The 27,980-nt window shown below is 51.5% G+C and overlaps 1 protein-coding gene across 9 annotated transcripts in view; it reads right to left on the reverse strand.

The window, feature by feature from the left end:
* Nucleotides 1-27,980, reverse strand: part of PIK3R6 (phosphoinositide-3-kinase regulatory subunit 6) — a 60,182-nt gene that overhangs the window by 19,993 nt on the left and 12,209 nt on the right. For 3 of the 9 annotated variants that reach the window (XM_047833337.1, XM_047833339.1, XM_047833338.1), the window contains 12 exons: nucleotides 19,952-20,059; nucleotides 11,149-11,232; nucleotides 10,634-10,725; nucleotides 9,958-10,026; nucleotides 8,965-9,097; nucleotides 8,351-8,420; nucleotides 6,961-7,144; nucleotides 4,270-4,435; nucleotides 3,906-3,992; nucleotides 2,189-2,612; nucleotides 1,824-1,902; nucleotides 1,000-1,122 (listed from right to left, as the gene is read on the reverse strand). In XM_047833337.1, coding sequence (XP_047689293.1) covers nucleotides 1,000-1,122; nucleotides 1,824-1,902; nucleotides 2,189-2,612; nucleotides 3,906-3,992; nucleotides 4,270-4,435; nucleotides 6,961-7,144; nucleotides 8,351-8,420; nucleotides 8,965-9,097; nucleotides 9,958-10,026; nucleotides 10,634-10,725; nucleotides 11,149-11,232; nucleotides 19,952-19,964 — 1,524 coding nt within the window. In that variant the 5' untranslated portion in view covers nucleotides 19,965-20,059. Of the gene's footprint in view, nucleotides 1-999; nucleotides 1,123-1,823; nucleotides 1,903-2,188; nucleotides 2,613-3,905; nucleotides 3,993-4,269; nucleotides 4,436-6,960; nucleotides 7,145-8,350; nucleotides 8,421-8,964; nucleotides 9,132-9,957; nucleotides 10,027-10,633; nucleotides 10,726-11,148; nucleotides 11,233-12,444; nucleotides 15,695-19,951; nucleotides 20,060-27,980 lie in introns of those variants that run through there. The other 6 variants (XM_047833341.1, XM_047833340.1, XM_047833344.1 and 3 more) reach the window with 6 other exon arrangements.

A 27,980-nucleotide genomic window follows, 5' to 3' on the forward strand; every position in this document is an offset into this window, starting at 1 on the left:
CCGGGGCGCTCAGTCAGTGGAGCGTCCGCCTCTTGGTTTCGGCTCAGGTCGTAGCTCACGGTTTGTGAGTTCGAGCCCCGCATTGGGCTCTGTGCTGACAGCTCGGAGCCTGGAGCCTGCTTCGGACTCTGTGTCTCCCTCTCTCTCTGCCCCTCTCCTGCTCATGCTCTCTCTGTCTCTCATAAATAAATAAACATTAAAAAAATCAGTAAAGAAAAAAAAGAAAAAATATATCAAATTTCTGTAAGTCAGAAAACACTGCTGATGAAATTCACAGGCAAATAACAGAGTGGAAAAATACGTCGGCAACACCTGACGGCTAAAAGGTTAAGATTCTCTTAGTAGTGGGGGCACCTGCCTGGCTCACTCAGCGCGTAGAGCCAGCGACCCTTAATCTCAGGGTTGTGAGTTCGAGCCCCACGTTGGGGGGGGGTGGCGTTTACTTGGGAAAAAAAAAAAAGAGATTCTCTTAATATATGAAGATCTTTTCAAGTCACTGGAAGATGAACTCACGAGCCGCCTACCTGGAATCAAGCTGTCCGGTTCCGGGTGGGAGTCCACCTCTCGCCTTTTTACTTTGGACAAGTTCCCTAATCTCGCGCCTCAGTAGTTTGGTCTGTAAAGTGGGGAGATGGCTACACTCGCACCTGCCGACAAGAGTGCCTACTTGGTAGGGCCGTGGAGTGCGAGTGCCCTTGAACAGCGCCTGGCACCCGTAAGTGCTCAGGAAACACGGGCTATTACACTCATGGAGAGGCCGTCCCAGGAAGCACCTTGGCCTACACACTAAGGAAAGAATGTTTTGCTCGATGGTCTGCCCGGTGTTCCACCCAAAGCAGGTGCCTGGGGGAATTTCGACCACCAGCTTCCATGCTTCCTTCTGGCCTCATCCCACCCCGGGGGGGGGGGGGGGGGTGGCGCTCTGGGGTTGACCCTTGAGGTCAAGGGTCAAGGGTAACATCTGAAATGCCCCCCCTCCCGCCCTCGCAGCCCCCTTACCATCTCTGCCAGCTTGTGGATGGCCGGGCACAGTGTGTTCACGGTGTTCTCATACCATGGGTCTGCGCGGCCCAGGAATGTGGCCAGCTCTCTGAGCTCCGAACGTCTGCATGATGCCTGTTTCTGGGGACAAGGGGACGGGGCAGACCCATCAGGCCGGGTCTCTGGCCAGAGGGTCCCCTCCGCAAACTGGCCTTGGGATTATGGGCCGATCACTGAACCTCTTGGGGCCTCGCTTTCTCTGCCACGTGAAGCCTATTAGGTCTTATACCTCAGATGAAGCTGGTAAACCCTTAACTGAGGACCGCTTGCTGGGGACATTGAACGACGATCTTCAGCCTTGGAAGTAGAGAGACAAATACTGCTTGGAACTGAATGCTCCCCACTAAGCAAGCAGAGCGGGGCAATCGAATAATCGAAAAGCCGCCGAGGGGAGTCTGGCCCCCAACAGATCAAAGGGCTCCCACTGCCCGAAACTTCTTTTCATGGGATCCCAGGAAGCATGCTGTGCGTGCGTGCGTGCGAGCCCCTGTTTGAGGAGAGGCTTGTAATAAATTCCACCAGGAAAGCAAAACAAAATTCAGCACTGGGCAGGCTGCCCCCCCCCCCCCCACGAGGGGACACTGAGCCTCGGGGGCCTGCGTCTGTGGCTTCCGGGACACAGACCCACAAGGGCTCCCCCAGCCCCGCAAACTAAGGAAGGGTGATCCTAGTCCCTGGGGCCAGGGATGGGGCTAAAGCGTGCCCCCTGCCCAGCCCCTGAGGCAGGGGACGCCCCTCCCACGTCCTCCCCGACGTGCCTCCCCCCTCCCCTGCCCAGCCACCTCGGGTGCCAGCACGGGGATGTAGTACAGCTGTAGACTGAGCCTGGGGGTGAGGCAGCACTTCTGGATCTCTCGTTTCCTAGCAAAGAGGGCGGAACACAGGCGTCAGGGCAGGGGTTTGCGCTTCCAACGGTTCCACATCCTGGTTCTGCTCTGTATTCTCTCTTGCCTGTGAGCGACCTGCTCAATCTCTCGGCACCCGTTTTCTCATCTGCAGAATGGGCGCAGTGTGGTGCCGAGGACTGCTGGACTCGCCAGAACGTAAAGCGCCGAGCGGGTGAGCGCAGTGCCCCCTGGCGGCGGCGGCGAGCTGGGTCTGACGCAGCCCCGCCCCCCGCCCCGCCCCGCCCCCCTCCGGGCCCTACCTGAGGCTGTGGTAGGCCTGGGCCAGGCGCCCCAGCATCCTGTCGTCCCCCAGCACCAGCACCCTGGCCGTGTGAAGCCGCGACACACCAGGCAGTAGCTCCCCGTCCCCACTGGGCCTGCCCGTCCTGCGGTGTAGACCCGGGGGCCCGTCCCAGCACGCGGGCATCAAGACGTCCGGGAGCCGCACCCGCTTCTTGACGCCGCCTTTGCGCTGCAGCCTGGCGCGCTCCATCTCGGGGCTGCCGGGTAGGGGCAGCTCGTCAGCCCCCGGAGGAAGGTCCCGCTCGATGCCGCTGTCGGTGGACAGCATGGACACCCGGGCCAGCTCCCGGTCCGGCCAGAGGCCCTGCAGATCCAAGGCCTCCAAGTCGGCGCTGAGGCACAGCTGGGATCGCGGGCGCAGGAAGAGCACCAGTTCCTTCCCTGGGATGCGAGGAGCGGGGAGGAGAGGTCAGAGGAGGCTGGCAGGGCCTCACCCCTGCAAGGCCTGGGCTCCCGTGTTTCTCAAACACCGTTCAGCTGGACAGAAGCCCCATAAGATGCCCCGCGAAGGAACAAAGGTCCTGCGGTGAACAGAGATGGCGAAGCCCGCATATTCCTGACACCTCGTGTTGAGTACATGTACTCAAGGCTCTGAGAAGTCCTGCAGTAGTCAGCAACATTCGGTACCTTCCCCTTCGCTGACTCTGGAGCCCTCTTTATTAGCTTCCTCCTATCCTCTTATTGTCTGTGGCTCCCCCTGGGACACAGAGAGCAGACCCTGCCTACTCCAGGAAAGACTTCTAGGCTTTTCTTTCTTTCTTTCCTTCTTTCTTTCGAGAAATGTTTTTTTATTTTTATTATTTTTTTAAATGCTTATTTATTTTTGACAGAGAGAGAGAGACAGAGCATGAGCAGGGGAGGGGAAGAGAGAGAGGGAGACACAGAATCTAAAGCAGGCTCCAGTCTCTGAGCTGTCAGCACAGAGCCCCACGCGGGGCTCGAACTCACAAACGGTGAGATCATGATCTCAGCTGAAGTCTGACGCTTAACCGCTGAGCCACGCAGGTGCCCCTAGGCTTTTCTCATCTACTTTCATTTTATTACTCATGAGGAAACTGAGGCCCAGAGAGAACACAGAGTCAGTCTAGGATGACCCAGCCCATGCAAGGAGGGACTTGGGCCTAGTTCACCAGCCAGCACTTCCCCCCACCCCCACCTCTCTTGGGAAGAGCCAGGGACAGTGTGAGGGGAAGGCCAGTGTGGACAGAAGTGTGAGGCAAGCAGATCTCTCTGGAAAGACCCCTCCAGCTCCTGGAACTGTAACTTCTGTGTGACTGCCTCCTTCTTGGGGACATTCATTGTCTGTCGGCATCAGCTTGGGCATGTGGCCCTTTCTAGGTGAGGCCAGTGGCTAAGGCACCGAGCTCTTCTGGCATAGAGAAAATGCGTTCCTCCAGACGTGCCGAACAGCTCAGGGAGCAAGGCGCACACACGTGAACACACACACACACAGATGTGCACACACACACGCAAGGACATAAATAGATACACACACGTGATACACGCAGTCACGCAGACACAGACCTCTAGGCCCATGAAAGCACAGTTGCATGCACACACACACAGACACGCGAATGCACACACACACAGTGAGAAACACACACACACACACACACACACACACACACACACACTTCCCTTCAGCTCTGCAGGGAGGAGGTGTGAGGCACTTACAGAGCTGTTCTTCATCCGTCCACAGGTGGAAGGTGATGTGGGGGCTGGGCAGAGGGATGTTTGGCTGCGGGGACTGCAGGGGGTCACCTGAAAGAAGGGGGGGGGCGGGCTGTGGGATTCTCCTCTGCCCTCCCCTGCGGCTCCTGGAGGGCGCGGGGGGCGTGCAGAGACCCTCTCTCCCCCATATGGTCCCGTCCAGGCTTCCTCTCTGCCTGCTTAGCCCGGGACCGTCCAAGTTCCCCGGGCGGCCCTCGGTCCCCAGGCCCCCCAGGAGCCGCGCAGGCCCGCCCGCCTCAGGTGCAGCGCTGCTCTCCGGCGCCCCCCTGCGGGCCCTCGCCGGGCCTCGCCGCCGCCGCCCGCTTACCGCCGCAGCGCCCCCTGGCGGCCGCCTCCGGCCCCAGCAGCGAGCAGTAAATCTCCTCCAGCCTCTCCAGGTGTCCCTCCCGGCTCGGGCTGGGCTCGCTGGCCATCTGCTCCACGGCTGCCACCACGGCGTGGAAATAGCGCTCCAGGGCCTGGCGAGGGCTGGCCTGTCGGGGAGGGGCGCCAGAGCCTGGGTCCCGGCCCAGCCCCCCACTCCCACCGCCCCACCCCCACCCCCCCGGGCTCCGAGGTTGCCCGATGCTGCCCACACCTGAGCGTCCTCTCTGTCCCCCACACGGGGCTGCCCCGGAACCGCGGGACCCCAGAGGGGCAGGGAGGGCCTCCCTTGGGTCAGTCTTCTGCCCCCGCCTGGATGTAAACTCCAGGAAGGCAGTCTGTTTACAGCGGCATCCGCAGCGCCTAGAACACGCCCTGGCGCATGGTGGGTGCTCCCTAAATAGTTGCTGTATGATAATTTTCTCACCCTTGTTCTTTCAATCAGTTCACTTTGGTTCCCAGCTATTTCAGAAGGACAATTTATGTTGGTAATCTATGTAAAAAGGCTAGAGTCACACGTCCCACTTAGAAAAATAACCAAGATGAATATAATCCTCACAAACCCCTATTTTTAAGTGCCAGCCTGCCAAGGCTTTATGGCTGGAAGCTTGCCTTCTCTTTTTAAAAAGAGAAGTTAGGGGCGCCCGGGGGGCTCAGTCGGTTTAAGCCTCCGACTTCAGCTCAGGTCATGATCTCGCGGCTTGTGGGTTCGAGCCCTGTGTCGGGCTCCTGGAGCCTGCCTCCAATTCTGTGTCTCCCTCTCTGCCCCTCCCCTGCTCGCGCTCTCTCTCTCTCTCTCTCTCTCTCTCTCTCTCTCCCTCTCAAAAATAAATAAACTTAAAAAAAAGAAAAAGGGAAGTGACTGTTAAAGAAGTTAGGGGTAGAACACCAAGCTGAGCCTTTCTCCTTAATGGGAATGGATGGCAACAGGTTTCGAAAGCTTCTCACTGGGCAATCCCATGCTCTTCAGCTCCCCCCTCCCGTGGTGCAGATCCGAAACCCTGAGAAGAGCCCCGCATTATGTTGTCTGCACACCAGGGATTGTTTTCCTCTCTGGTCTGTGCTGGGGGTGGGGGGGGGTCTGCTGAGCGGGATCCTAACTTCCTGATTAAGGGAGGGAGGGTCATTCTGGGTGGCTGGGGCCCCGATAAACACTTGTGGAGCGAACAGATAATGCACCGAGAAGATGACCGAATCAGAGTTAGAAGGGGCCATCGGGTCCATTTCATCTCGTTGCTTAATTTATAAATACACTAATATTTATTGAGCACCCACGACGTGCCAGACCCTGTTCTAGATGCTGGGATACAGCTGTGAACAAAACGGATAAAAATTCCTGTTCCCAGGGAGTTTATATTATAGTGTATGTCTCTCTCTCTCCACCCCCCCCCCCATGATAATAAACAAGAGAAGTAAAATTTATAGTACGATAAATTGCAGAGAAGAAGGATGTGAAATTGGGGGCAGGGGCTGACGTTTTAGATAATGTGATCAGGGAGGTCTCACCGACAGGTGACTTTTGAGTAAAGTCCTAAAGGAAGTGAGAGAGCGAGCCATGTGGATATCTGAGAGAATGTTCCAAGCATCGGAAACGGCATGTGCAAAGGCCCTGGGGTGTAAGCATGCCTGGCATGTTTGAGGGACAATAGGGAGACCTATGTAGCTGGAGCAGAGAGGAAGAGAGGGAAAGTACAGAAGTTGGAATCAGATGGAATCAGATGGAATCAGAGAGGAAGCGAGCAGGTGGGACAGATCTCGAGGGTCTTGTAGGCCATTGAGATGTCTTTGGCTTTGACTCCATGTGCAACAGTGTGATAAATGCCATGGTGGCTCCCCGGATTCCCACCTTCAAGACTGAGGCACTCGTTAGCCCTGCTGCTGGGAGTATTAGCAACCGTCAGCTGTCAGCTGAGTCCCTTTCCATAGTCAGCCTCCGGCAAAAAAAAAAAAAAAAAAAAAAAAAAAAAAAAGGCCACTCTCCACGGTCATGTCCCTTCCCGAGGACCGTCCACGTCCAATAATTAATAGGTGCGGGAGTATCGAGGCCCGGCCTCTCACCCTAATTCGGGACAACTGTATGCAGAGTTCGGTATCTCCTGCTAAAAAGGGGTGGTGGGGCTGTGGGGCCGGGAGGCGGTGGAACATAAGTTTGAGGTCGGAGAGATCTGGGTTCAAATCCTGACCCAGTCACTTAGTACCTGTGTGACCACGGGCAGGTTATCAACCTCTCTGTGCCCCAGTTTTAATGATTATACCCATTTCACAATGTTGTTGACACGTGGTGAGCCTTTTTTAAATGTGATACATGTAAAAGTGTCTAACGCCGTGCCTGGGACACCACAGACATTCAGCCGACAGCACCTGTCCGGGTTACCGTCGTCTGTATTATTAAGGAAATAGACCAAAACGTTGATTGGGAATACATCTGGGTGGGCGGGGGTGGGCGATTTTTCTTTCCTCTTTCGGCCTGCGTGCATTCCCGCCCCGGATTTTCCTTAATGAGTGCGTACTTCTTCCGCATCGAGGGGGCAAGGGTGGTCTGAACCGGGGAGAAGGAGAGCAGCCGGGGAGGAGAGCTGGCGTGTGCGTGCAGGGCCCCGGGCGCAGCCAAGGAGGGCTGGGGCGGGGCGGTTACCTGCAGCTTCCTCTGCAGAGCGCCTGCGTGGCAGGCGTCCCCCAGGGCGGCCTGCAGGGCGTGGGCGACCACGTGGCGCATGCAGGCCTCGGGCGTCTGCTGCGCCTGCGCCGCCTCGAGCTCCAGCAGCAGCGCGCTGCACACGGACGGGGACACCAGCTCGGGGTCCACGAAGAGGAATGCTCTGAGGGCAGAGGTGGGGGGGGGGGGGTTGCTGCAGAGGATGGCTGCGGGGGGGAGAGCGCCTGGAAGGGCAGCGTGGAGCCCTGCAGCCCCCGAGTATTTTGTTCCTCCAAAAACAGGAGCCTCGGATTCCAAAGTCTATGGAGGTTGGGGCGCCTGGGTGGCTCAGTCGGTTGAGGGTCAGACTCTTGATGTGGGCTCAGGTCATGATCTCGCGGTTGGTGGGGTGGCGCCCCGCCTCGGGCTCTGCGCTGACGGCTTGGGATTCTCTCTCTCCCTCTCTCTCTCTCTGCGCTGCCCTCTCTCAAAAATAAATAAACTTAAAAAAAAAGTCTCTGGGGGGACAGCAATAGGGAGGAGTGGGGACTGTGGCAAATCAGAGAGCAGGCAGGAACAGCTGGCCCCCGTTGGGTGCCCCCTAGTCTCGCGTCCAGGCAAGTCCCAAGCTAAATCCTGTCCCCCACCCCCTCAGCTCTGTGGTCCACTGATGACATCGCCCTCCAGGAGGGACCCTAATTCCTTCCTGCCCAAGAGGACTCTGGACCCTGAGTGAAACCCCGCCTCCTCCCATCACCCTATCATGCCAGCGCCTCCTCTCCCTCCCACCCCTGCTCTCCTTCCTGGCTCCCGGCTCCTCTGGGTCTCTCCACCCCACCTCCCTGCACCCCCCATGAACACAGCCTCAAGCCACACCTTCCAGGGCCGGTTCAACAGCGGCACCCCCAACTTCACCGGCCCCTCTTCCCCACACCAAGAGCAGACATTTCCTCAATCTTATCTGAAGGGCCAGGCACACACAGACGAAAGCCCCAGATTTCACGGTGTGACTGTGGCCTGGACCGTAAGCAGCCGGGAGCCACCTCTGGCCAGCAGGCTGGCCGGCTGATGCTGCATCATGGCCAAGGGCGGGACGGAGGTGGAACGACAGAACTCCAGACTGGCCCAGTGCTGGTATCACCTTCTGCATGTGAGCGGGAGGGCTCTGAGCCAGCCCCAGAGGACAGACCCACCACCCTGCTTCCTGTGATCTCCAGAGAAGGCAGGCCCCGCCCACCCTTGCAAATACACTCTGCCCCGGGACAAATGCCATGGACAGGAAACTCTGCTGGGGTTCCTCTCCACCCAGCCTTGTCCCCCTCAGTGAGCAGTCATGGCGTCCCAACACCTGGAGGGGGCGGAAGCCAGCATGCTGTCAGGGGTCACTCACCTCTCCTGGTAGGGGTACAGCTCACTCGTCAGGTTCTGCTCGGCAATGACCAGCCTTTGGTACAGTGTCCCTGCAAAGCAGACCGCATCAGCCAACTGGCTTCTGGTCTCTGACCCCCATTTCGCACCCTCCACAGAAGGTGCTGGGACTTTTGAGCTCCAGGAACCTCGGAGGAAAAGCAAGACCGTGGATGTAGGTGCACTGCAGCTCTTATCTGAGACGGCTCTCACCTGGGACAGGTCTCACCTGGGACAGCTCCTACCTGGGACAGCGCCTACCTGGGACAGCGCCTACCTGGGACAGGTCTCACCTGGGACAGCTCCTACCTGGGACAGGTCTCACCTGGGACAGCTGCTACCTGGGACAGGTCTCACCTGGGACAGTTCCTACCTGGGACAGTTCTCACATGGGACAGCTCCTACCTGGGACAGGTCTCACCTGGGACAGACCTCACCTGGGACAGCTCCTACCTGGGACAGCTCTTACCTGGGACAGGTCTCACCTGGGACAGCTCCTACCTGGGACAGTTCTCACCTGGGACAGGCCTCACCTGGGACAGCTCCTACCTGGGACAGGTCTCACCTGGGACAGCTCCTACCTGGGACAGCTCTCACCTGGGACAGCGGTCTCGGTTTTCAGCCTTATGGCGCAGTCCAAGGCGACCGTGCAGTAGGGGGCGGGCAGGGTTAGCAACCTTGTGCAAAAGGTGTAGGTTCTCCGGTAGAGCTCCTCCGTGATGCCCGTGGCCTGGGTGGGAGGGAGGAGTTGGGTGCCCAGAGCCCTAGGTCACAAAGGGTGCTGGGTGGGTGGGAGGGTGGGGTGGAGAGGAGGAAAGGCAGGGCTGACAGCCAGACCTGGGCTCACACCTCCCTCCCAAACGTACACCCCTAGTCTCTTCGCCCGGCACCTGAAAGACACCTCTCGGACACCCCACTCAAACTCGCCCCAAAGGGGATCCATCTCACCCTGTCCTGCTAGCAAATCCACTCCCCTCCCCTCCCCTCTGTTTGTCCGGGCAGCACATTCCTGTGGGGCTCTAGGCTGAAAACTTGGAGTCTCCTCTCCAGCCTGCTGGGCGCGATATCCCGCAGGCATGACGCTCCCAGTGCAGTGGCCACGGGGTCAGCTTCCTCCTGCGCCTTCTGCCTTGGCCCGAGCCCAGCCCCCTCCTGCCCCTGGATCCCGGCAGCCCCCGAACTGTTCTCTCTGCCCCTCATCTCCCTCGCTGCCCTCTCCCACCCCCTGCGATCATACACAGCTCCTGATCGCTGTTGTTGAGACATTTTCTCCGTGACTTGTCCCTTTCCCAAGCAGGGATCAGTGATGGCCCCCGGGGCGCATGGGAGCAATCCCGAGGACCCCATTCCGGCATTCGAGGCTCTCATGCCTCCCACGCACTGCTTTCCCAACTTCCTCCCCAGTAGCCCGCTTTGTGTATTAGGGGCAGGGCACCGCGAGTGTGGAGAAGACGGTTTGGGGCAGGCCACCCAAGAGTTCTCCTAGGCGTGCCCAGGCAGAGACTGCGTGTCTCCTGCGGGAGAGGACAGTGTCTGGCCCTGCCACGTGTGGGTTGCCACGACTGCCCTGACCCTCGGCGTCACACTCACCTTAGTGAGCACATACATTAGCGTGTGCAGCAAAGGAATGATCACATGCCGGATGTCCTCGCTCTCTGCCTGGAAAACAGGAGATCACAGGGCATTTTACTGGTCTGCAGGCCCGGGGGAGGGGGCATGGGGTGGTGTGGAGGGTCACTTTCGGCGGTCCAAGAAAGATTTTGAAAACGTCACCCTAAGGGAAGGAGGGGACCCCCCGGAGGCGGGGCTTGCCCTGCGCCTGGGGGCGGGGGCGGGAAGTGCCAGCCCCCCCCCCCCCACTCTTCCCCTTGCAATGCAGGAGAGAGCCAGAGTGGATATTATTTTTTTATTCAATGTTAATAAAAAATCACGTCAAAAAAAAAAAAAGAAGAAAGAAAAGGTCATAAGAAATAGGCACTTATGTTTATCCATATTCTGTCTCTCTGCCAGTGGGGGCTTTTCCATTTACGGTCCTGGGGGAACGGGCTAAGTCAAGTGAAGTAAAGAGAGTCAGGATCAAGAAAATCTCACTGACAGAAGCGTGCAGGAGGGAGACACGGCTGGCAAACATCATGCTGACAGCCCACAAGTGACTGGAGTCTGGGGGACGCGGCTCTGATGGCCCCGAGGCCCCAGCTGGCTGGGTCTCTCTCCCCCTCTCCCTCTCTCCTACCCCCGCCCGCCTCCCCGAAGCCCCAGAACCCACCTTCTCCAGTTCTCTGAGCAGAATGCGGACCAGAGCCGGACTCTTTCCAGGATCTCGCTCCACCTTCTTATGCAGGGACCATCTCCACATGCCTGGCCGGGAGAAAGGGGAGCCCGGCACACGTAGGTGGGGCAGGGGGCTCTTAGCGGGGGACCCCTGGAGCGGGGCCCTGCGCCCTGGAGCCCCCAGACCGTGACTCTGAGCAGCCACGAGTCTGACCCCTCAGCTGGGCATCTGGCTCTGGGGCCACATGGCTGGACTTCTCACCCGTGGAATTCTGCTCTGCTGATTTTTGAGGACAGGGGGTGCTCAGGGCGGAAAGGCAGGCAGAGGGACACTAGGGGGACACAGGTGTATGCCTGTGGCTTAGGGACCGGCGATGTTTGTAGGTCTGCGCCCGGGGCCACGTTTCTGGGAGTCTGGCGGGCCAGAGGGTCGAGGGGAATTTGGTTCGCCGGGGGGGTTGGGATGGTGGTTGGGAGAGATCGTGGCAGAGGCTGCCTGCTGGCTTTTACCTTGGTTGCTCTGCAGGGACGGGGCCTGGGCGCCGAGCTCCCGGAGCACGGCCTGCACACTCCGTTGGAGATCCAGCTCAGCATCTGGGCGGCAGGGGCGGGCGAGCATTGAGGCCAGGAGCTTTGGGGCCCCCGGCGTCCCCCTCCCCCCCCACCCCTGCACTCCCTGAGACCGTCTTCAGCCCCCCTTCTCCAAGCCCCGAGAGGTGCCCCAAAGTGGCCAGCTCGGAGCAGACAGCGGGCACACAGGGCCCGAAACACAGCCTTCCAGTCACCATCTCCGTGTGCTCCGTAAAACCAGAGTGCTGTCAGTGTGCCCCCGGCGGTACACGGGATGGTTTTATAGGGCCTTAAAAGGTCCTAAAACAATCGAATCACTAGGCTGTTATTTTAATGTGTGCTCGAAAAAAAATTTTTTTTAATGTTTCTTTATTTTGAGAGACAGAGAAGTGTGAGCGAGCAGGGGAGGGGCAGAGAGAGAGAGAGAGAGAGAGAGAGAGGAGAGAGAGAGAACCCCAAGCAGGCCAGTGCAGAGCCCGACATGGGGCTCGAACCTACAAACCACGAGATCATGACCGGAGCCGGAATCGAGACTCAGACTCTCAACCGACCGAGATACCCAGGCGCCCCTGAAAAACAATATTTCTAAGGGGTTCCTCAATTGATACATGAAGTGAAAATTTAAAGCCAACCGAAAGAAACGGGTCAGATAAATGCTGGGGCAGGAGGTGACCGTGCCCTGATCAAGTGAACTCAGGCTCTAAGTCACCCTTCCCACCCCCACCCCCCATCTTGGCCCCGGTCCTGCCTTCCGCCTGCCTGTGGACTGGTTTTAGCAGAACCCTCTCAGCAGGAACCTACAGCCTCGGTGTCTCCTCCCAGGGATCTCCCATCCGCTGGCCCCCTCGCCCTCCACTGGCTACAACCCCCCCCAGCCGTCTGTCTCTTTGGGGGCCGAGCCCAATCTCCGTCCCCTGTTGAAATGGCCTCACATCCAGTCCTCACCATCTGAACAAGTGAGGTTCACTGGTAACGGGGAGGAGGCCCCTGGCCCATCTCCCACTACGGGGAGGTTAGCTGGGCTCTGTGCGGGCAGCCCGTCGCCCGCTGTGGGGCCACTATGGGGAGCCGTGGGCCCTCACAGTCTCCTCCTCGGCCACTGGGGCCCTTCTCCGTGCCTGACTTCCGCGCAGGGGTCCCCCAGCCGCCCAGCTGAGCCCTTCTCTTTCTCCTTCCCTCGGAGCCAGATGTCGGTCCGCCCCTCTCCCTTTCCTGCCCCCAAGGTGTGCCCCCCACCTCGGTCCCCGCGTGGCCACCCTGCTTCTCGAAGGCTCCGGACTAACACAGGAAGCCCGGGAGACGCTGTCCACACCACAGACCCCTCTTTACCACCAGCTCCCGACAAGAGATCGAATTTACAGGCAAGCGTGTGCGTTCTTGGGTTCTCGGACGCTGCAAACCACACGCGTGTCTGGGGTTCCTCTTTCGCTTGCTTGTCAGGAAACTTACGGTCAGACTGGGACCCAGCGTCACAAATCAGCTCATCTCAGGGGTCAGGGACCTCTCCTCCCGCATCCTCTTCCTGCTCTTGGTTTACATCCTACTGAACATAGATCTTAATTGCCTCGAGCGCCTTGGGAAGCAAGCAGGATCGAGATCACAATTTTCAGAAACCAGCGGGGTGCAGTTCAGGAGTTAGAATGGGGTTAGCCGAGGACCCGGGGTGAGCCGGGGCTTGGGGACCGGCCCCTCCAAGGCTCTGGCGTGAGCTCTGTTAAGTCGGCCACCTGGTTTCTCCAAAACCCTCATCTTCTACCTGCCCCTCCCCTGTCGCCCTGGGGCACATCGAGGCCTGTTCTGGAGCCTTCCCTGAGGCTGAGAATGGGCACTGGCTGTTACACCCCACGTCTGGCCACCCAGCCACCCTGCTGGGCACTGAAGCATCCCCCCACACTGGCCAGGATCACGAAGCCTGGCACGAAGGCTGGCCGCGAGCTGTCTTCCCATCTACCTGTCTCCACCTTGCATGAAGATTTAAGGAGTCAGTGCAGGCTGAGTTATGAAAACATTATGTTATTTCTTCTTTCCTCCTTCCTTCCTCCTCCTTCTCCACCCGCCTCACCAAGGACCACACAGGCTGGGAACCGTGAACGCGGTGATCTCCCCCCTGCCCCCTCACTCAAAGGGCAGTCAAGCCTTTGTCTTCTGAGCCCTGGGTTCCTCCGCTTTGCAAAGGGAGTTCAGCTTTTATGTTTCAGAGAAAAAATAGAGAAGTTGCCAGGAGCCCCAGGAGACAACCCCAAATAAAGTGTGTTTTCGAAAGTCTGGGCAGCCAGAACAAACTCTCGGGCTTTGGTCCACATCTGGCTTGCAGACGTGTTTTGTTTGGGCTTGCAGAGTGTCTCGAAAGGAAAGAAGAAAAAAGGAATCAGCTGCCAACATTGACAAATCAGGAGATTTTGCATAAAAGTTGGGTTTCTGGCATCTCTTGAAAGTCCGTTGACATTGGGCACGCATTCTCCTCACATGGGGGCAATCGATGGGGCACAGCTATTCTGGTTCCTCACAGTGCTCCCCTCCTGGTTTCCCCCATCCACACCCTCTACCCGGCCCCTGAGTTTGAGACCCCTTTCAAGGGGACGGAGACAATGAGCTGGATTATCTCAGAGGGGTGGGGGTGAAGGCTGATGCTTTTAGTTCTAGAGGAGAGTGATAACCCAAAGGGAAGCAGAGAGGCTAGAGTCCCCTGGATTGGGAGAGCCCAGACCAGGGCTGGCTGGGACACAGCTCACCGGGGGTGGCAAAGATCTCGGCTGAAGGCAGGTGAGCACGAACCTCTGACCTTGAGGGTCACTGCTGTGGTCTCCTGGGTCACCTTTGCCAGCACTCAAGAATGTCCCCAAAGGAACCCCCTCTCTCCCTATGCACCATGCAAGCCTAGCCAACCTGTTCAGGGGGCTGCAGCTACAGAGGACTGAAGACCACGGACTTTTCCATCATGAACACTTTGTAACCCCTGGGCTTACAAGATCACAGAGAGGGGGAACCACCCCCAAGTGAATGACATTGGAATTTGTACTGGCTGTGGCAAAGGAGAGCTTGAAGCTGGATTTGATTGCATGAAGCAAAAGAAAGAAATGGAGTATTTCTTGTGCCTCAAGTGTCTCAAAGTTGTTCATATACGACCTGCACGTCTACCATCATTCTTGACTCAGAACGGCCAATAAATAAATAAACATTCCAATTATTATCCTCCCCTCCATCCAGGAATGTGGGATATTGTCACGTTACTATTAATATCTGACATTTAAATAGCACTTGAAAGGAATACACACAGAAAGTCGTACGCAGGCATGGCAAGACAATGTCATGTGTTCATCAAACCAATCTCACGGTTGTCACGGGTAGACGGGAAGACTACATTTCCCAGACTCCCCTGCAGTTATGGGAGCCATGTGCTGAGTCCTGTCCAATGGAATACGGTAGACACAACATATGACACATTCATGCCCGGTCCTAAAATCCCCTGCACTAGCCTCCACCTCTCTCTTCCCATCCCGTGGTGACCTTGGAAGACATGTTCAAGATGGCGGTACCACAAGAAGGGGGGAGAACTCAGTCCCCGGAAGACTGGAGCCCACACTGGATGGCAGTGTGCAAAATAAGCATTTGTTGTGCTAATCCACTGACATTGGGGTTATTTGTTACGGCGGCTAGCATTCTCTGACTGACCCGTGTACTTGCAGAGCATTTTCTGGCATATTACCTCATTGAATTCTCAGCAGAGCCCTGGGGGTTTGCCCTCCAAATACTCTTCTCTCTGTTTTTTAGATTCCAGGTCGAGAGCTCTTACCCTTGCCCCATATTGCCTCTCCAAGCACAGAGGTCAGGCCCAGAGGGATCGGAGAGGCCCTCATTCCATTTTACAGATGGGAAAATGAGGCTCTGAGGGGAGACGTGATTTACATAAGGCCACAGAAATGCGGGAAGAGAGCTTTCTCTTCGGCAAAGCCTCTTCTTCTAAAGCTGCACTCTTACATGTGTCCATCCACCTGCTTACCCGGAAAAGGGAGAGGAGGAAATTCCCAGGTGAGACTATGAACATATGTCTTACCTATGAGCGTCTGGGCTTTGAGTGCTGAAAATCAATATGCTGGATAAAGTCGCCCGCACAAAGATTCCCAGCTCTCAAACCAGGGTAGGTGTTGTGAGGCTAAGGAGCCAATAGGGAGGGATGGAGAAGTAGGGTTTCAGGGTCCTGACCACAGTAGGACTCCCTTAGCTCAAGGTCCACTCTTCAATTTCTGGCCATTCCAGGCTTCTGTGATCCCAGACAGAATCACATCTCTCCCAAACGCTTCCTAGAATGTTTTCCTTTCCCCCCCTTCCCAATCTAGGCTTCACAGGAGAATCACTCAGAAAGCTTTAAAAAACACTAATGTTTTTTGAAAAACAAAATTTTGAAAAAAAAAAATAAAAAAAAAAACAACCTCACTAATATACAGCTCACCCGAAACCAATTTAAATCAGATATCAGAGTATGAGAACTAATGTTTGTTTGTTTGTTTGTTTCTTAAATTTTTTCAACATTTATTTATTTTTGGACAGAGAGAGACAGAGCATGAACGGGGGAGGGGCAGAGAGAGAGGGAGATACAGAATCGGAAACAGGCTCCAGGCTCTGAGCCATCAGCCCAGAGCCTGACGCGGGGCTCAAACTCACGGACCGCGAGATCGTGACCTGGCTAAAGTCGGACGCTTAACCGACTGCGCCACCCAGGCGCCCCTGTTTGTTTGTTTTTTAATAGCTCCCCAGGACAGTCTAATGTATCATCAGGATGTGAATTACTGTCTTAAGTGATAAGCTTAGAGTTCTGGGTAATCGACCTGTTAGTCAAGAAAGGAGTCAAGTGCTAAAATGCTCAGGCTTCACAGAGGACAATCATCCCTGCATAAGAATGAAGGTCACAGGGTCAGAATGGCTCCTTCCTGGCTGTCACGGTGGCAGAAGGAGATGCAAAGGAAATAATTGGAGAAAGTTGAAAGTTGTCATTGTTTGTTAGCTTGTTTTGCAATAGGTGTGGTGTCTGTTCAGAAATGTAACTGTGGTGGCGGGGGGGGGGGGGGCGCGCCTGGAAGGCTCAGTCTGTTAAGCGTCCGACTTCAGCTCAGGTCATGATCTCACGGTCCGTGAGTTCGAGCCCCGCGTCGGGCTCTGTGCTGACAGCTCAGAGCCTGGAGCCTGTTTCAGATTCTGTGTCTCCCTCTCTCTCTGCCCCTCCCCCCACTCATGCTCTGTCTCTGTCTCTCTCTCAAAAATAAATAAACATTAAAAAAATAAAAAATAAAAAGAGAAGAAACATAACCCTGGGAGCTGGGCAGTAGACATCAGTGCTCAAGGTCCAGCCATGACATGAAGAAAATCTTCCAAGATTTTTCCAAGCAGACCAGTCTTTGTCTTCTGCAAGTTAGCCCACACCTACTTGTCATGGTTAATTTTATGTGTCAACTTGACTAGGGCCACAAGGGGCCCAGATATCTGGTCAAACATTCTTCTGGGTGTCTCTACGAGGGTGTTTTTGGATGAGGCAAACATTTAAATCAGTAGACTGAGTCGGCAGGTGGCTCTCCCCAACGTGGGTGGGCCTCGTCCGATCAGTAGAAGGCCTGAATAGAACAAAAGGCTGACACCCTCCACCCGCCCCCAAATAGCCTTCATGGTAACGTGAATAAATCTTCATAATAAATATAATAAATCTCCTTATAATAAATATATATCATAACTCTCATATAATAAATATAATAAATCTTATAATAAATCTCATGCTAGAGGTGCCTGGGTGGCTCAGTGGGTTAAGCATCTGACTCTGGATTTTGGCTCAGGTCGTGATCTCATGGTTCATGGGACTGAGCCCCGTGGCGGGTTCTGTACTGACAGCATGGAGTCTGCTTGGGACTCTCTCTCTCTCCCCCCCTCTCTCTCTCTGTCCCTCTCCCCTCTCTAAACAAACAAATAAATAAATAGATAAATAAATGTTAAAAGAAATAAATCTCATCCCATATATGTGTGTATATTCTACGGGGGCTGTTTCTGTGGAGAAAACCTCGCTAACACAGCCACAGAGGACCACGGCATCCATCCACATCAGGAGGAGTGGACATGTCCCTCCAGACGAAAGGGTGACAGGCAACCTCAGGTCACTTGGGACACACAAAATTATCACCCAAGAGGTTGAATTTGCGACTCCCAAGGGACGTTTCCTCCAACTAGGGCGCTGGAAAGAATTGCCCTATTCTGCCTTCTGGGCATCAGCCGCCAGAATCAGCACCCCCTCCCTGAACGGAGAGGGAGAACGCACCAACAGACTCTTTCTGGTCCCCTCTCTTTGAAAACTAACCCCAGGGCCCGTTACTTCACGTCGGGTGAGCCATAAAACAGTCGAGGACAGCACAGGTCACCTGTGGCCCTGTTCAGACGGGGGACTCCTAAGGCAGGTTAGTTCCGTGCAGGGGAATGTCACTTAGCAGCTTGGTTCCCATTTCAGAGGGTGACTTTTCCCCCACCTGGACCCCGGAGCTGGGGTCCGTTCTCCCAGATCCCACGAGTCCCCGCACGCTGACCACATGTGGACGTCGTGGACCGGCCTCCCAACCGGGGACTCAGGACTCGCCTGAAAAGCCCCGGTGCTCCCACAGCTCCGTCCCGACATCTCAGCTTACTGAAATCTGCCCTCAGCACCCAGACGCACCATTGGCTGGAGTCATGTGGCTTCCACTTCTCTTTTATGCCCATGCCCGGGGCCCCCTGACCCCCACGTGGAACAAGGGCTCAGGTCGTTCAAAAATGGTTTGCCTTCTTGGCCCTGTTTGCAGGGATGGCCAAATGACAGTAACTCGGGCGCCTTGGAGCGTTGCCTTTTGCATGCCTCTAAAGAAATACCTTCCTTTTCAGGGGCCCCTCTTCTGAACGCTAGGATGAGAGAACCCCTTAGGGCTACAGGATGGTGGGGCCAGTTCTAGGCATCTGTAATTTGGGAAGACAGCCGGGACAACTTCAGTTCTGATCGTGATGGCGAGACGCCCCTGGGGAGCTCCCGGGGCCAGCATCCTAGTTGGGGGATGTTTTCTTTCCCCCATTTGTTTTGGGGGAGGCCCTCTGTCACATCTTCGGTGGAGGCTGCCGGTGGTCTCGCCCGCCCAGCAGCCCTCTCTGCTCATTGTAGTCCAGGCGCCCTGCTTTGCCTTGGCCTGGAGCAGACACAAAACCAAGCTGGCCAGTGGACTCTCTCTCCCTCTGGGCGAGCCCCGCGCAGGTGATGGCCGGCAGGCAGGAACGCGGGAAGGGCACTCTTTGTGTTTGGGAAATGGAACCAGCCACATGCGTTTCTGCTGCTTGTATCCAAAGGAACTTCACTGGCATGCCTCTCTTCCTAAAACGCAGCATGGCGTGCATCTAATGTTCTACGTAAAGCCAGCGCCAAGTAAGTTGGTTTTGAAAGGTTGAGATTTTTCGGGGCGCCTGTGCGGCTCAGTCGTTTGAGCGTCCGACCTCGGCTCAGGTCATGATCTCACAGCTCGGGAGTTCGAGCCCCGCGTCGGGCTCCGGGCTGACAGCTCGGAGCCTGGAGCCTGCTTCTGCTTCTGTGTCTCCTTCTCTCTCTGCCCCTGACCCACTTGCATTCTGTCCCTGTCTCTCTCAAAAATAGGTGAACATTTAAAAAATTTTTTTTAAAAAGTAATATTCAGATTTTCACACTGCTGGCCCCACTCTGCCACCCTCTGGACCGGGCAAACCCCAGCTGGTGAAAGATAACCCGGAATATCGCAACACAGGGATTTGCGGGCTTGCTTGATTCAGCCCGAGCCTCTTCCGGCTGTGGGAGGCTCTGACGGTGACGGGGTGTGGAAAGGATGCGTGTCTTAGGGATAATAACGACCCGTGGAGTTTCACTTGCCTTGGCTGTGCCTTCCCCTTCCCTGGGGTAGGGGTCTTCCGGGGCATTAGCGCCTAAGCCTCGTGAGAAGTGCTCTGTGACTTCCTGGGTGACCATTAGGGGATCCGCATCTTGAGGGAAAGGTCATCCCTCGTCCCAGGTTGACAAAGTGTGAAGAGCGTGGGCTTTGCCATGAGCTAGACCTTGGTTCCGATATTAGCTGTGCAGCTTTGAGTAGATGACCTCACCTCTCTGAGCCTCTGTTCCCCTTTTCCATAAAACAGGGACAAGGGCATTGATATTGTCCCACACAGAACCCTTCTGACGACTGCCCGGGGAAAGCCACAGCGAAATCGTTAAGGGCACGGCGCTGGAGCTAGCCTGCTGGGGTCAAGTCCTGGTTTGACTGTACAAAACTATGTGGCCTTGGGAGCAATACCTGTCCCTGCTGGGCCTCACTTTCTCTTTCTGTAAAATGGAGGTAGCGATAACATCCATCTCAGGGGGCCTTTATGAGGACTCCGTGAGTGAATACTTGTCAAGGGCTTTTATCACGACCTGATAGATTGTAACTGCTACCGAGGCGTTTGGTAAATGAGCCCAAGCATCTGGCGATAGATCTTGGCTATCGTCATCCTCCTCCTCAGTGTCCAGCTCAGTGACCTGCAAGGAGCCGGGGCTCGTACAAGGGCGTGGAGGTCCGCTTCTCAAGATGTTCTCACACTGGGGCGGCTGAGATGGGGGTCTGAGATGGCAGCCCCAGGGGGGCACTGTCACCTGCCAGGGAGGCCTTCCCCTGCGAGGCAGCCGGACGCACTCGACCCCTCTGTCCCCTCCCCCCCCCCCCCCCCACAACCCGGTCATACTGACCTGAGCTCTCCATGGGAGCCCGGGGTACGTGTGAAGAGGATGTGGTCGTCTCAGCAACAGAATGGAAAGTAAAGTGGTTGTTTTTCCGCACAGACGTGGTTCTGCAAACTAAGAGGCAGTTAGCGTAAGTGGTTGGAAGGGACAGAAAGTGCGTCTGGGGGAATGGAGGGGCTCCTGGGGGACCCAGGCTCCCAGCACGTCGGAGGAACGGCTACATTTATTTCAGAAATTCCTCTGCGGTGCTGGCTCTGAGCCTGGCACTCTTCTAAACACTGAAAAATGACCAACGTTTAAACATCTGCATTGACCTTAGGAGGTGGGTACTATTTTCTCTCCATTCTACAGGCAGGGCGTTGAAGCACAGTGAGGTTAAGTAACTATGGAAGGTTTGGGCGCCTGGGTGGCTCAGTCGGTTAAGCATCCGACTTCTGCTCAGGTCGCGATTTCACGGTTCATGAGTTTGAGCCCCACATCGGGCCCTCCGCTGTCAGGACAGAGCCCGCTTTGGGTCCTCTGTCTCCCTCTCTCTCTGCCCCTCCCCAGCTAGCACTCTCTCTCTCTCTCAAAAAAAGAGAGACTACAGAAGGTCAAATAGCTTTACCAGCTCAGTAAAGGACTGAGCACTGGACTCAGACTATCCGGCTCGAGCCTGTGCCCTCAGTCACGACCCCCGCTCGCCCCACCGTGACCGCAGTGGGAGACCCCCCCAAACCCTGCTTCCCAGAGCAACAAACTCCACAACTAAGTGAACTCCACAATAAATGAATGAAAACATACCTGGGAAAGCTAATTTGGAGAGAGAGAACAATAAGTAAATATTAGGAATGGTAAAGGCCATATATATACAATGAAATAAAATTATAATGCACTCTGAATAATTTTAGCCTACTGATAATCACAGAATGAGTATTAAAAGGTGTTATACCATTGGCAATGTTTAGAAAGAAAACACACATACATGTCATATATGCATATATATATGTATATAATGTACATATGTACGATGTATATCATATACATATATCATACATCATGATGTATATCATACATGTATATGATGTATATGATATGCATATGTATATCATATACATATATCATATACATATGCATATATGATATGCATGTGTGTTTTCTACATATGTATGTGTGTTTTCTACATATGTATGGTGTATATCATATACATATGTCATACATATCATGATGTATATCATATACATATATCATACATGTATATGATGTATACATATATCACACATATATATATATATATATATATGTGGCAAAACAAAATTCTGAACCCTATATATCACACCTGGTTTTCTAGGAAAATAAAAATGACCCAAAGGCTCCAGAAGAATTAGGAAAACTACTTATGTTAGTGATCAGTGAGCAAATAAAGAAAGTTGTCAAAGAACCAGTTCTTAAAAAGTGATACATGTCTCAGATGGTTCCTCTGATAAGTTCTCTCAAACCAGCAAAGAAAAATGTTATGCCATTACAACTGTTTGAAAGCATAGAGAAAGAAGGAAAGAGTCTCTGAAAAAGCCAAGTTATCCCTGATAGCAAAATCTAATAAAGATAGTTTAAAAAGTAGACGAAGCACTCCACACCCACTGGGATAGCTATTTAGGGGTGCCTGGGTGTGGGTGGCTCAGTCGGTTAAGCGTCAGACTTTGGCTCAGGTCATGATCTCATGGTTCGTGGGTTCAAGCCCCACGTCGGGCTCTGTGCTGACAGCTCAGAGCCCGGAGCCTGCTTCTCCCTCTCTCTCTGCCCCTCCTCCACTCACGCTGTCTCTCAAAAATAAATAAACATTATTAAAAAAGAAAATAACTGATACTATCAAGTGTCAGTAAGGACGTGGAGGGATTAGAACCCCTGGTGCACTGCAGGTTGGAATTCAAAATAGTACAGCTGTGGTAGAAAACAGTACAGTGATTCCTCAAAAAGTTAAACACAGATTTACCATACGCCCCACAAATTCCACTTCTAGGTAAATACCCAAAAGAATTGAAAATAGGGATTGTAACAGATACTTGCACACCAACGTTCATAGCAGCATCATTCAAAATAGCCAAAAATTGGATACACTTTAAATGTCCGTCAACAGGTGACCGGGTAAACAAAATGTGGTCTATCCATACAATGGAAAACTATTCAACCTTAAAATGGAATGCAATTTGTATACATGCTACAACATAGATGAGCCTTGAAAATATCATCCTAGGTGCAATAAGTCAGGCCAAAAGGACAAATATTATATGATTCTGTTTACATGAGGCACCCACAATAGGGAAATCTACAGAGACAGAAAGTGTAATGGAGGTTATCAGGAGCTATGGGGAAGGAGGAACTATTATTCAATGGGTACAGAGTATCTGTTTGGGATGTTGAAAAAGTTCTGGAAATGGACAGTGGTCATTGTACAACATTGTGAATGTACTTAATGACACTGAATTGTACACTTTAAAATGGTTACAATGGAAAATTTTATGGTATGTATATTTCACTACAATAAACAGATATCAAAAATATAAATATTGCTAATGAATTCAATGAATTCAAATTATAATGTATTCTGAATAATTCTAGCCTAGAAAGGAATATTAAAATGTGATTACATATTGGCAACAATTAGAAAAGATTAAACATTGGCAATGATTGGAAAAGATAAAAATATCAACTCTTGATGAGGATGTGGAAAAATTTTGCTCTGCCTTAGGGAGTTGGTGAGAATGGAAATTGGTACAGCTTCTCTGGAGGGTAGCTGGCTAATAAGTATCAAAATTCAAAATGTGCACACTCTTTGCCTAAGCCACTCCACCACTAGGAATTATCCTAAGGAAATAACTGGGTGGGTGAATAAGGATTGTGTACAACAATGGTCATTGAAACATTGTTTATAAGGGAGAAAAAGAGAAGAAACTTAGAGGCCCGACTACAGAGTATCAATTAAGCAAATTAAAGTAGTCTGTGCAATGGAATACAGAGCAGACATAAAAATGATGGTGCATATCTACATTTACTTACTTGAAAAGATTTTCAGAAGTATCCATTGAATTTTTTTTCATGTTTATTTATTTATTTTTGAGAGAATCCCAAGCAGGCTCCGAGCTGTCAGCACAGAGCCCGACACGGGGGCTCAATCTTACAAACCATGAGATCATGACCTGAGTCAAAATCAAGGGTCGGATGCTCCACTGACTGAGCCACCCAGGGGCCCCTGGAAGTACTTGTTTTAAACACCAGGTAACAAAACAGTTAACACATTCCTAACACATTAATTTTAAAAAGAATACTTCTAAATTTGCTCAGACGTATGGTAAGAAGTCAAGAAAAAGTAAACATCAAAATGTGACATTGGAGGTCCTCGTTCTGGTTAAACACGGAGTAAGTACACTCCCCTGTAACTCTCCAACTCAATACAACTAAGAACTCTGAATAGTATGCGTGCGATCGCTATCTGAGGATTCTGAAAGGTAAACGGTAGCAGCAGAATGGGGAAGAAAACCAGTACTTGAAGCAAGAATAATCTGGCAATGAGTTTCCTGCACTCCCCCCACCCTTCCCATTATATACTGGCCTAGACACAAAGGCCTCCTAAAGCTCACAAGTGCACACTTAGGGCAGACAGAAAGAGCTGGAAGGAAGCCTCCCTTCCTGCTGTGAGGAGCAGAGAAAGGGTCCCCAAAGGATTGGAGAGATGGGGGAATTTACTTTTTCTTTTGCATTTTGTTCTGCGATAGCCCCCAGGAAATCTCGAAATAGCAGTAGCAGCAACAGTGATGGCAGTGGGGGCCGTGCAGATGCCTAAAATTCTGAAAAAGGGAAATTATTCCCTCTGACTAGAGGAACTATAGTTCCAAGGGCATGGGAAGAATCCTTAGTACTTTTGTTCCCCCCTCTATCACAGGAACAAAACCCAGAAATAACAAATAGAAGATAAATAATAAAATGGTAGACGTGAATAAAAATATATCAATAGTTATATTAGATGTAAATGGTCTAAACACACCAATTAAAAGACAGAGATTATCTGGGGGGCGCCTTGGAGGCTCAGTTGGTTAAGTGTCTGACTTCAGCTCAGGTCATGATTTCACGGTTTGTGAGTTCGAGCCCCGCGTCGGGCTCTGTGCTGACAGCTCGGAGCCTGGAGCCTGCTTCGGATTCTGTGTCTCCCTCTCTCTCTGCCCCTCTCCCGTTCACTCTCTGTCTCTCTCTCAAAAAATAAATATTAAAAATTTTTTAAAAATTAAAAAATAAAAGACAGAGATTGTCAGCATTTAAAAAGAAACAGAAAACAGGGGCTCCTGGGTGGCTTAGTCAGTTAAGCCTCCAACTTCAGCTCAGGTCATGATCTCATGGTTCGTGGGTTCGAGCCCCACATCAGGCTCCGTGCTGACAGCTCAGAGACTGGAGTCTACTTTGGATTCTGTGTCTCCCTCTCTTCTCTCTCTGTCTCTCCCTTGCTATCTCTGTCTCAAAAAGAAATAAAATAAAGTAAATAATAATAAATAATAAATAAATAAAAATAAAATTTAAAAAAAAGAAACAACTCTATGCTGTTTGCAAAGTTCACTCCAAATATAATGTCATAGGTAAGCTAAAAGCAAAAGAATACAAAAAATACTACCTGACTATTAATGAAAAGAACACTGAAGTAGCTGAATTAATATGAGACAAAGTCAATTTCAGAGCAAGGAAAATCATAATGATAAAAACACAATGATAAAAGACACATAATGATAAAAGGGTCAGTTCATGAAGAAGATATAACAATGCTAAATATGTTTGCACCTAAAAACAGGGCTTCAAAATACATAAAGGAAAAACAAATAAAACTAAAGGATAAGTAGGCAAATCCACAATTAGTGGGAGATGTTAACAATCCTTTCTCAGTAATTGATAGCACAAGCACATGGAAAATCAGGAAGGACACAGAAAGAGCAAATAATACTATCAACCAACTGAATATAACCAGCATTTATAGAACAGTATACACAACAATAGCAGAATATGAATTCCTTTCAAGTGCATGTGAAATATTCACCCAGATAGACAATACCCTTGGTCATTAAACAAACCTTAACAACTTGAAAATAATTGAACTATATAAAGTAAGTTTGCTGATCATAATGAAATTAAACTTGAAATCACTAACATGAAGATAACTAGAAAATATCTAAATATTGAGATATTAAACAACACATTTCTAAATAACCCATATTCCCCCCCCCCCAAAAATATGAGGGACTACTTTGCAACTCATTTTAGGAGTCTAGTGCTCTCCTGATATCAGAACCAAAGAAATGGAAACAGACCAATATCCTTATAAACATATATGAAGAAAATTCTCAACAAAATATTAGCACACTGAGACTGGCAATATATAAAAAGAATAATGCATAACAACCTGATGGGGTTTGTCCCAGGAAGGCAAGACTGATTCAATATTTGAAAATCAATCAGTGTAATATACTATATTAAAGGTTTAAAAAGAATAACCATATGCTTCTGTTAATGGATGCAGTAAAAACATTTGACAGATCTTAACATTTATGATTAAAACTTAAGAGTAAATTAGGAATTTAAGGGAACTTCCTTAATCTGACAAAGAGCCTTTAACCAAAAAACCCCACAGCAAACATACGTAATAGTAAAAAAAAAAAAAAAAGTGAATGTTTTCCGTGAAAGGTTAGGAAAAGGCAAGGACACTCTCACCACTTCTATTCGACAAATCAACACAATACTGGAAGCCAGTGTAATAAGACAAAGGAAAAAGAAAACGAAGTAGAAGAAGGTAGGAAAAGAGGTATACAGATTGGAAAGGAAGAGATAAAACTATTTGCAAACAATACGACCCTACTCACAGGTAACAGGTGTACAAAGAACACCCTAAGAATCTACGCGGAAATCTCCTAGAACTAATAAGTGGGTTTGCCAGGATCACAGGATATAATGTCAGCATACAACCTCGGGCAATGTATGTATACTAAAAACAATTAGAAACCAAAATTTGAACAATGCCATTTAAAATAGCTCCCAAGGGGCGCCTGGGTGGCGCAGTCGGTTAAGCGTCCGACTTCAGCCAGGTCACGATCTCACAGTCCGGGAGTTCGAGCCCCGCGTCGGGCTCTGGGCTGATGGCTCAGAGCCTGGAGCCTGTTTCCGATTCTGTGTCTCCCTCTCTCTCTGCCCCTCCCCCGTTCATGCTCTGTCTCTCTCTGTTCCAAAAATAAATAAACGTTGAAAAAAAATTTTTTAAAATAGCTCCCAAAGGAAAAAAAAAAAAAAAAAGAAAGAGAAATACTTAGGTATAAAGCTAACAAAACACATATAGGATCTGTATGGTGAAAATCACAAAATGCTGAAGAAAGAAATCGAAGAACACTGAAAATAAATACAGACACACACGGTTTATGATGTGGAACATCCAGTATAGTTGAGATGTCCATTCTCCCCAATTGATTTTTAGATTTAATGTAATTCCAATAAAAATACCATATTTCTTAAAAACAAAATTTTTAATGTTTATTTATTTTTGAAAGAAACAGAGCGCAAGTGGGGGAGGGGCAGAGAGAGAAGGAGACACAGAATCCAAAGCAGGCTCCAGGTTCTGAGCTGTCAGCACAGAGCCCGACGCGGGGCTCGAACCGACGAACCATGAGATCATGACCCAAGCTGAAACCAAGAGTCAGACTCAGCTGACTAAGCCACCTCCGTGCCTCTCAGCAGATTTCTTTTGTAGATAGAAGATAAGCAGATTCTAAAATTGATAAAGAACTGAACTAGCCAAACAATTTTGAGAAAAAAAAGTTTGAGGACCCATCTCTCTATTTTAAGAAGTACTACGAAGTTGTAAGTGAAGAAGTAGACACAGATGGAAGGAACAGAATCCAGCCTCCAGAAATAGACCCACGTAAAAAGAGCCAATTGATTTTTTACAAAGTTGCAGGGGCGCCTGGGTGGCGCAGTCGGTTAAGCGTCCGACTTCAGCCAGGTCACGATCTCGCGGTCCGTGAGTTTGAGCCCCGCGTCGGGCTCTGGGCTGATGGCTCAGAGCCTGGAGCCTGTTTCCGATTCTGTGTCTCCCTCTCTCTCTGCCCCTCCCCCGTTCATGCTCTGTCTCTCTCTGTCCCAAAAATAAATAAACGTTGAAAAAAAAAATCAAAGTTGCAAAGCCAAGTCAACGGGGGAAGGCTAAGTCTTTTCAACAAATGATCTGGAACAATTGATCATCAATAGGCAAAAAAAAAAAAAAAAAAGGTATCTCAACTTAAATCTCACAACTCAAACCAAGGTAAACTCAAAATGTTTCACAGATCTGAATGTAAAAGGCAAAACTATAAAGGTTCAGAAGAAAACATAGGGAGAAGTCTTTGTGCCCTTGGGTTAGAGAGAATTCTGCGATAGGATACCAAAAGCATGATCCGTAAAGGAAAAAACTGATAAACTGGACTTGGCCAAAATTAAAAACTTTGGCTTTGCGAAAAGGGCCTTTAAGAAAACGAAAAGACAAAGTATACAGTTGGAGAAGATGTTTTCAGATCGCATATCTGACAAAGAATTTGTATCCGGGATGTATAAAGAACTTTCAAACCTCGACAGTAGGAAAACAAATGATACCCCCGAAAGGGAAAAATATGTAAACAGGCAGTTCATCCAAAAAGTTATGGGGATGGCAAGAAAGCACAACAAAACAACACAAAAATCATGTTACTAGTCATCAGGGAACGCAGATTAAAACTGGGAGACACAAACATACACCATTGGAATGGCTACAATTTAGTCACAGGCAATACAAAGCGCTGGAGAATAGGGGCGCCCGGCGGCGCGGGTGGGGGGGCTCAGTCGGTTGAGCGTCCAACTTCGGCTCAGGTCACGATCTCACGGTCTGTGAGTTCGAGTCCCGCGTCGGGCTCTGTGCTGATGTCTCAGAGCCTGGAGCTGCTTCCGATTCTGTGTCTCCCTCTCTCTCTCTGCCCCTCCCCTGCTCGTGCTCTGTCTTTCTCTATTTCTCAAAGATCAA

The sequence above is a fragment of the Prionailurus viverrinus genome, chromosome E1 (assembly GCF_022837055.1).
Source record: "Prionailurus viverrinus isolate Anna chromosome E1, UM_Priviv_1.0, whole genome shotgun sequence".
Classification (NCBI taxonomy): Eukaryota; Metazoa; Chordata; class Mammalia; order Carnivora; family Felidae; genus Prionailurus; species Prionailurus viverrinus.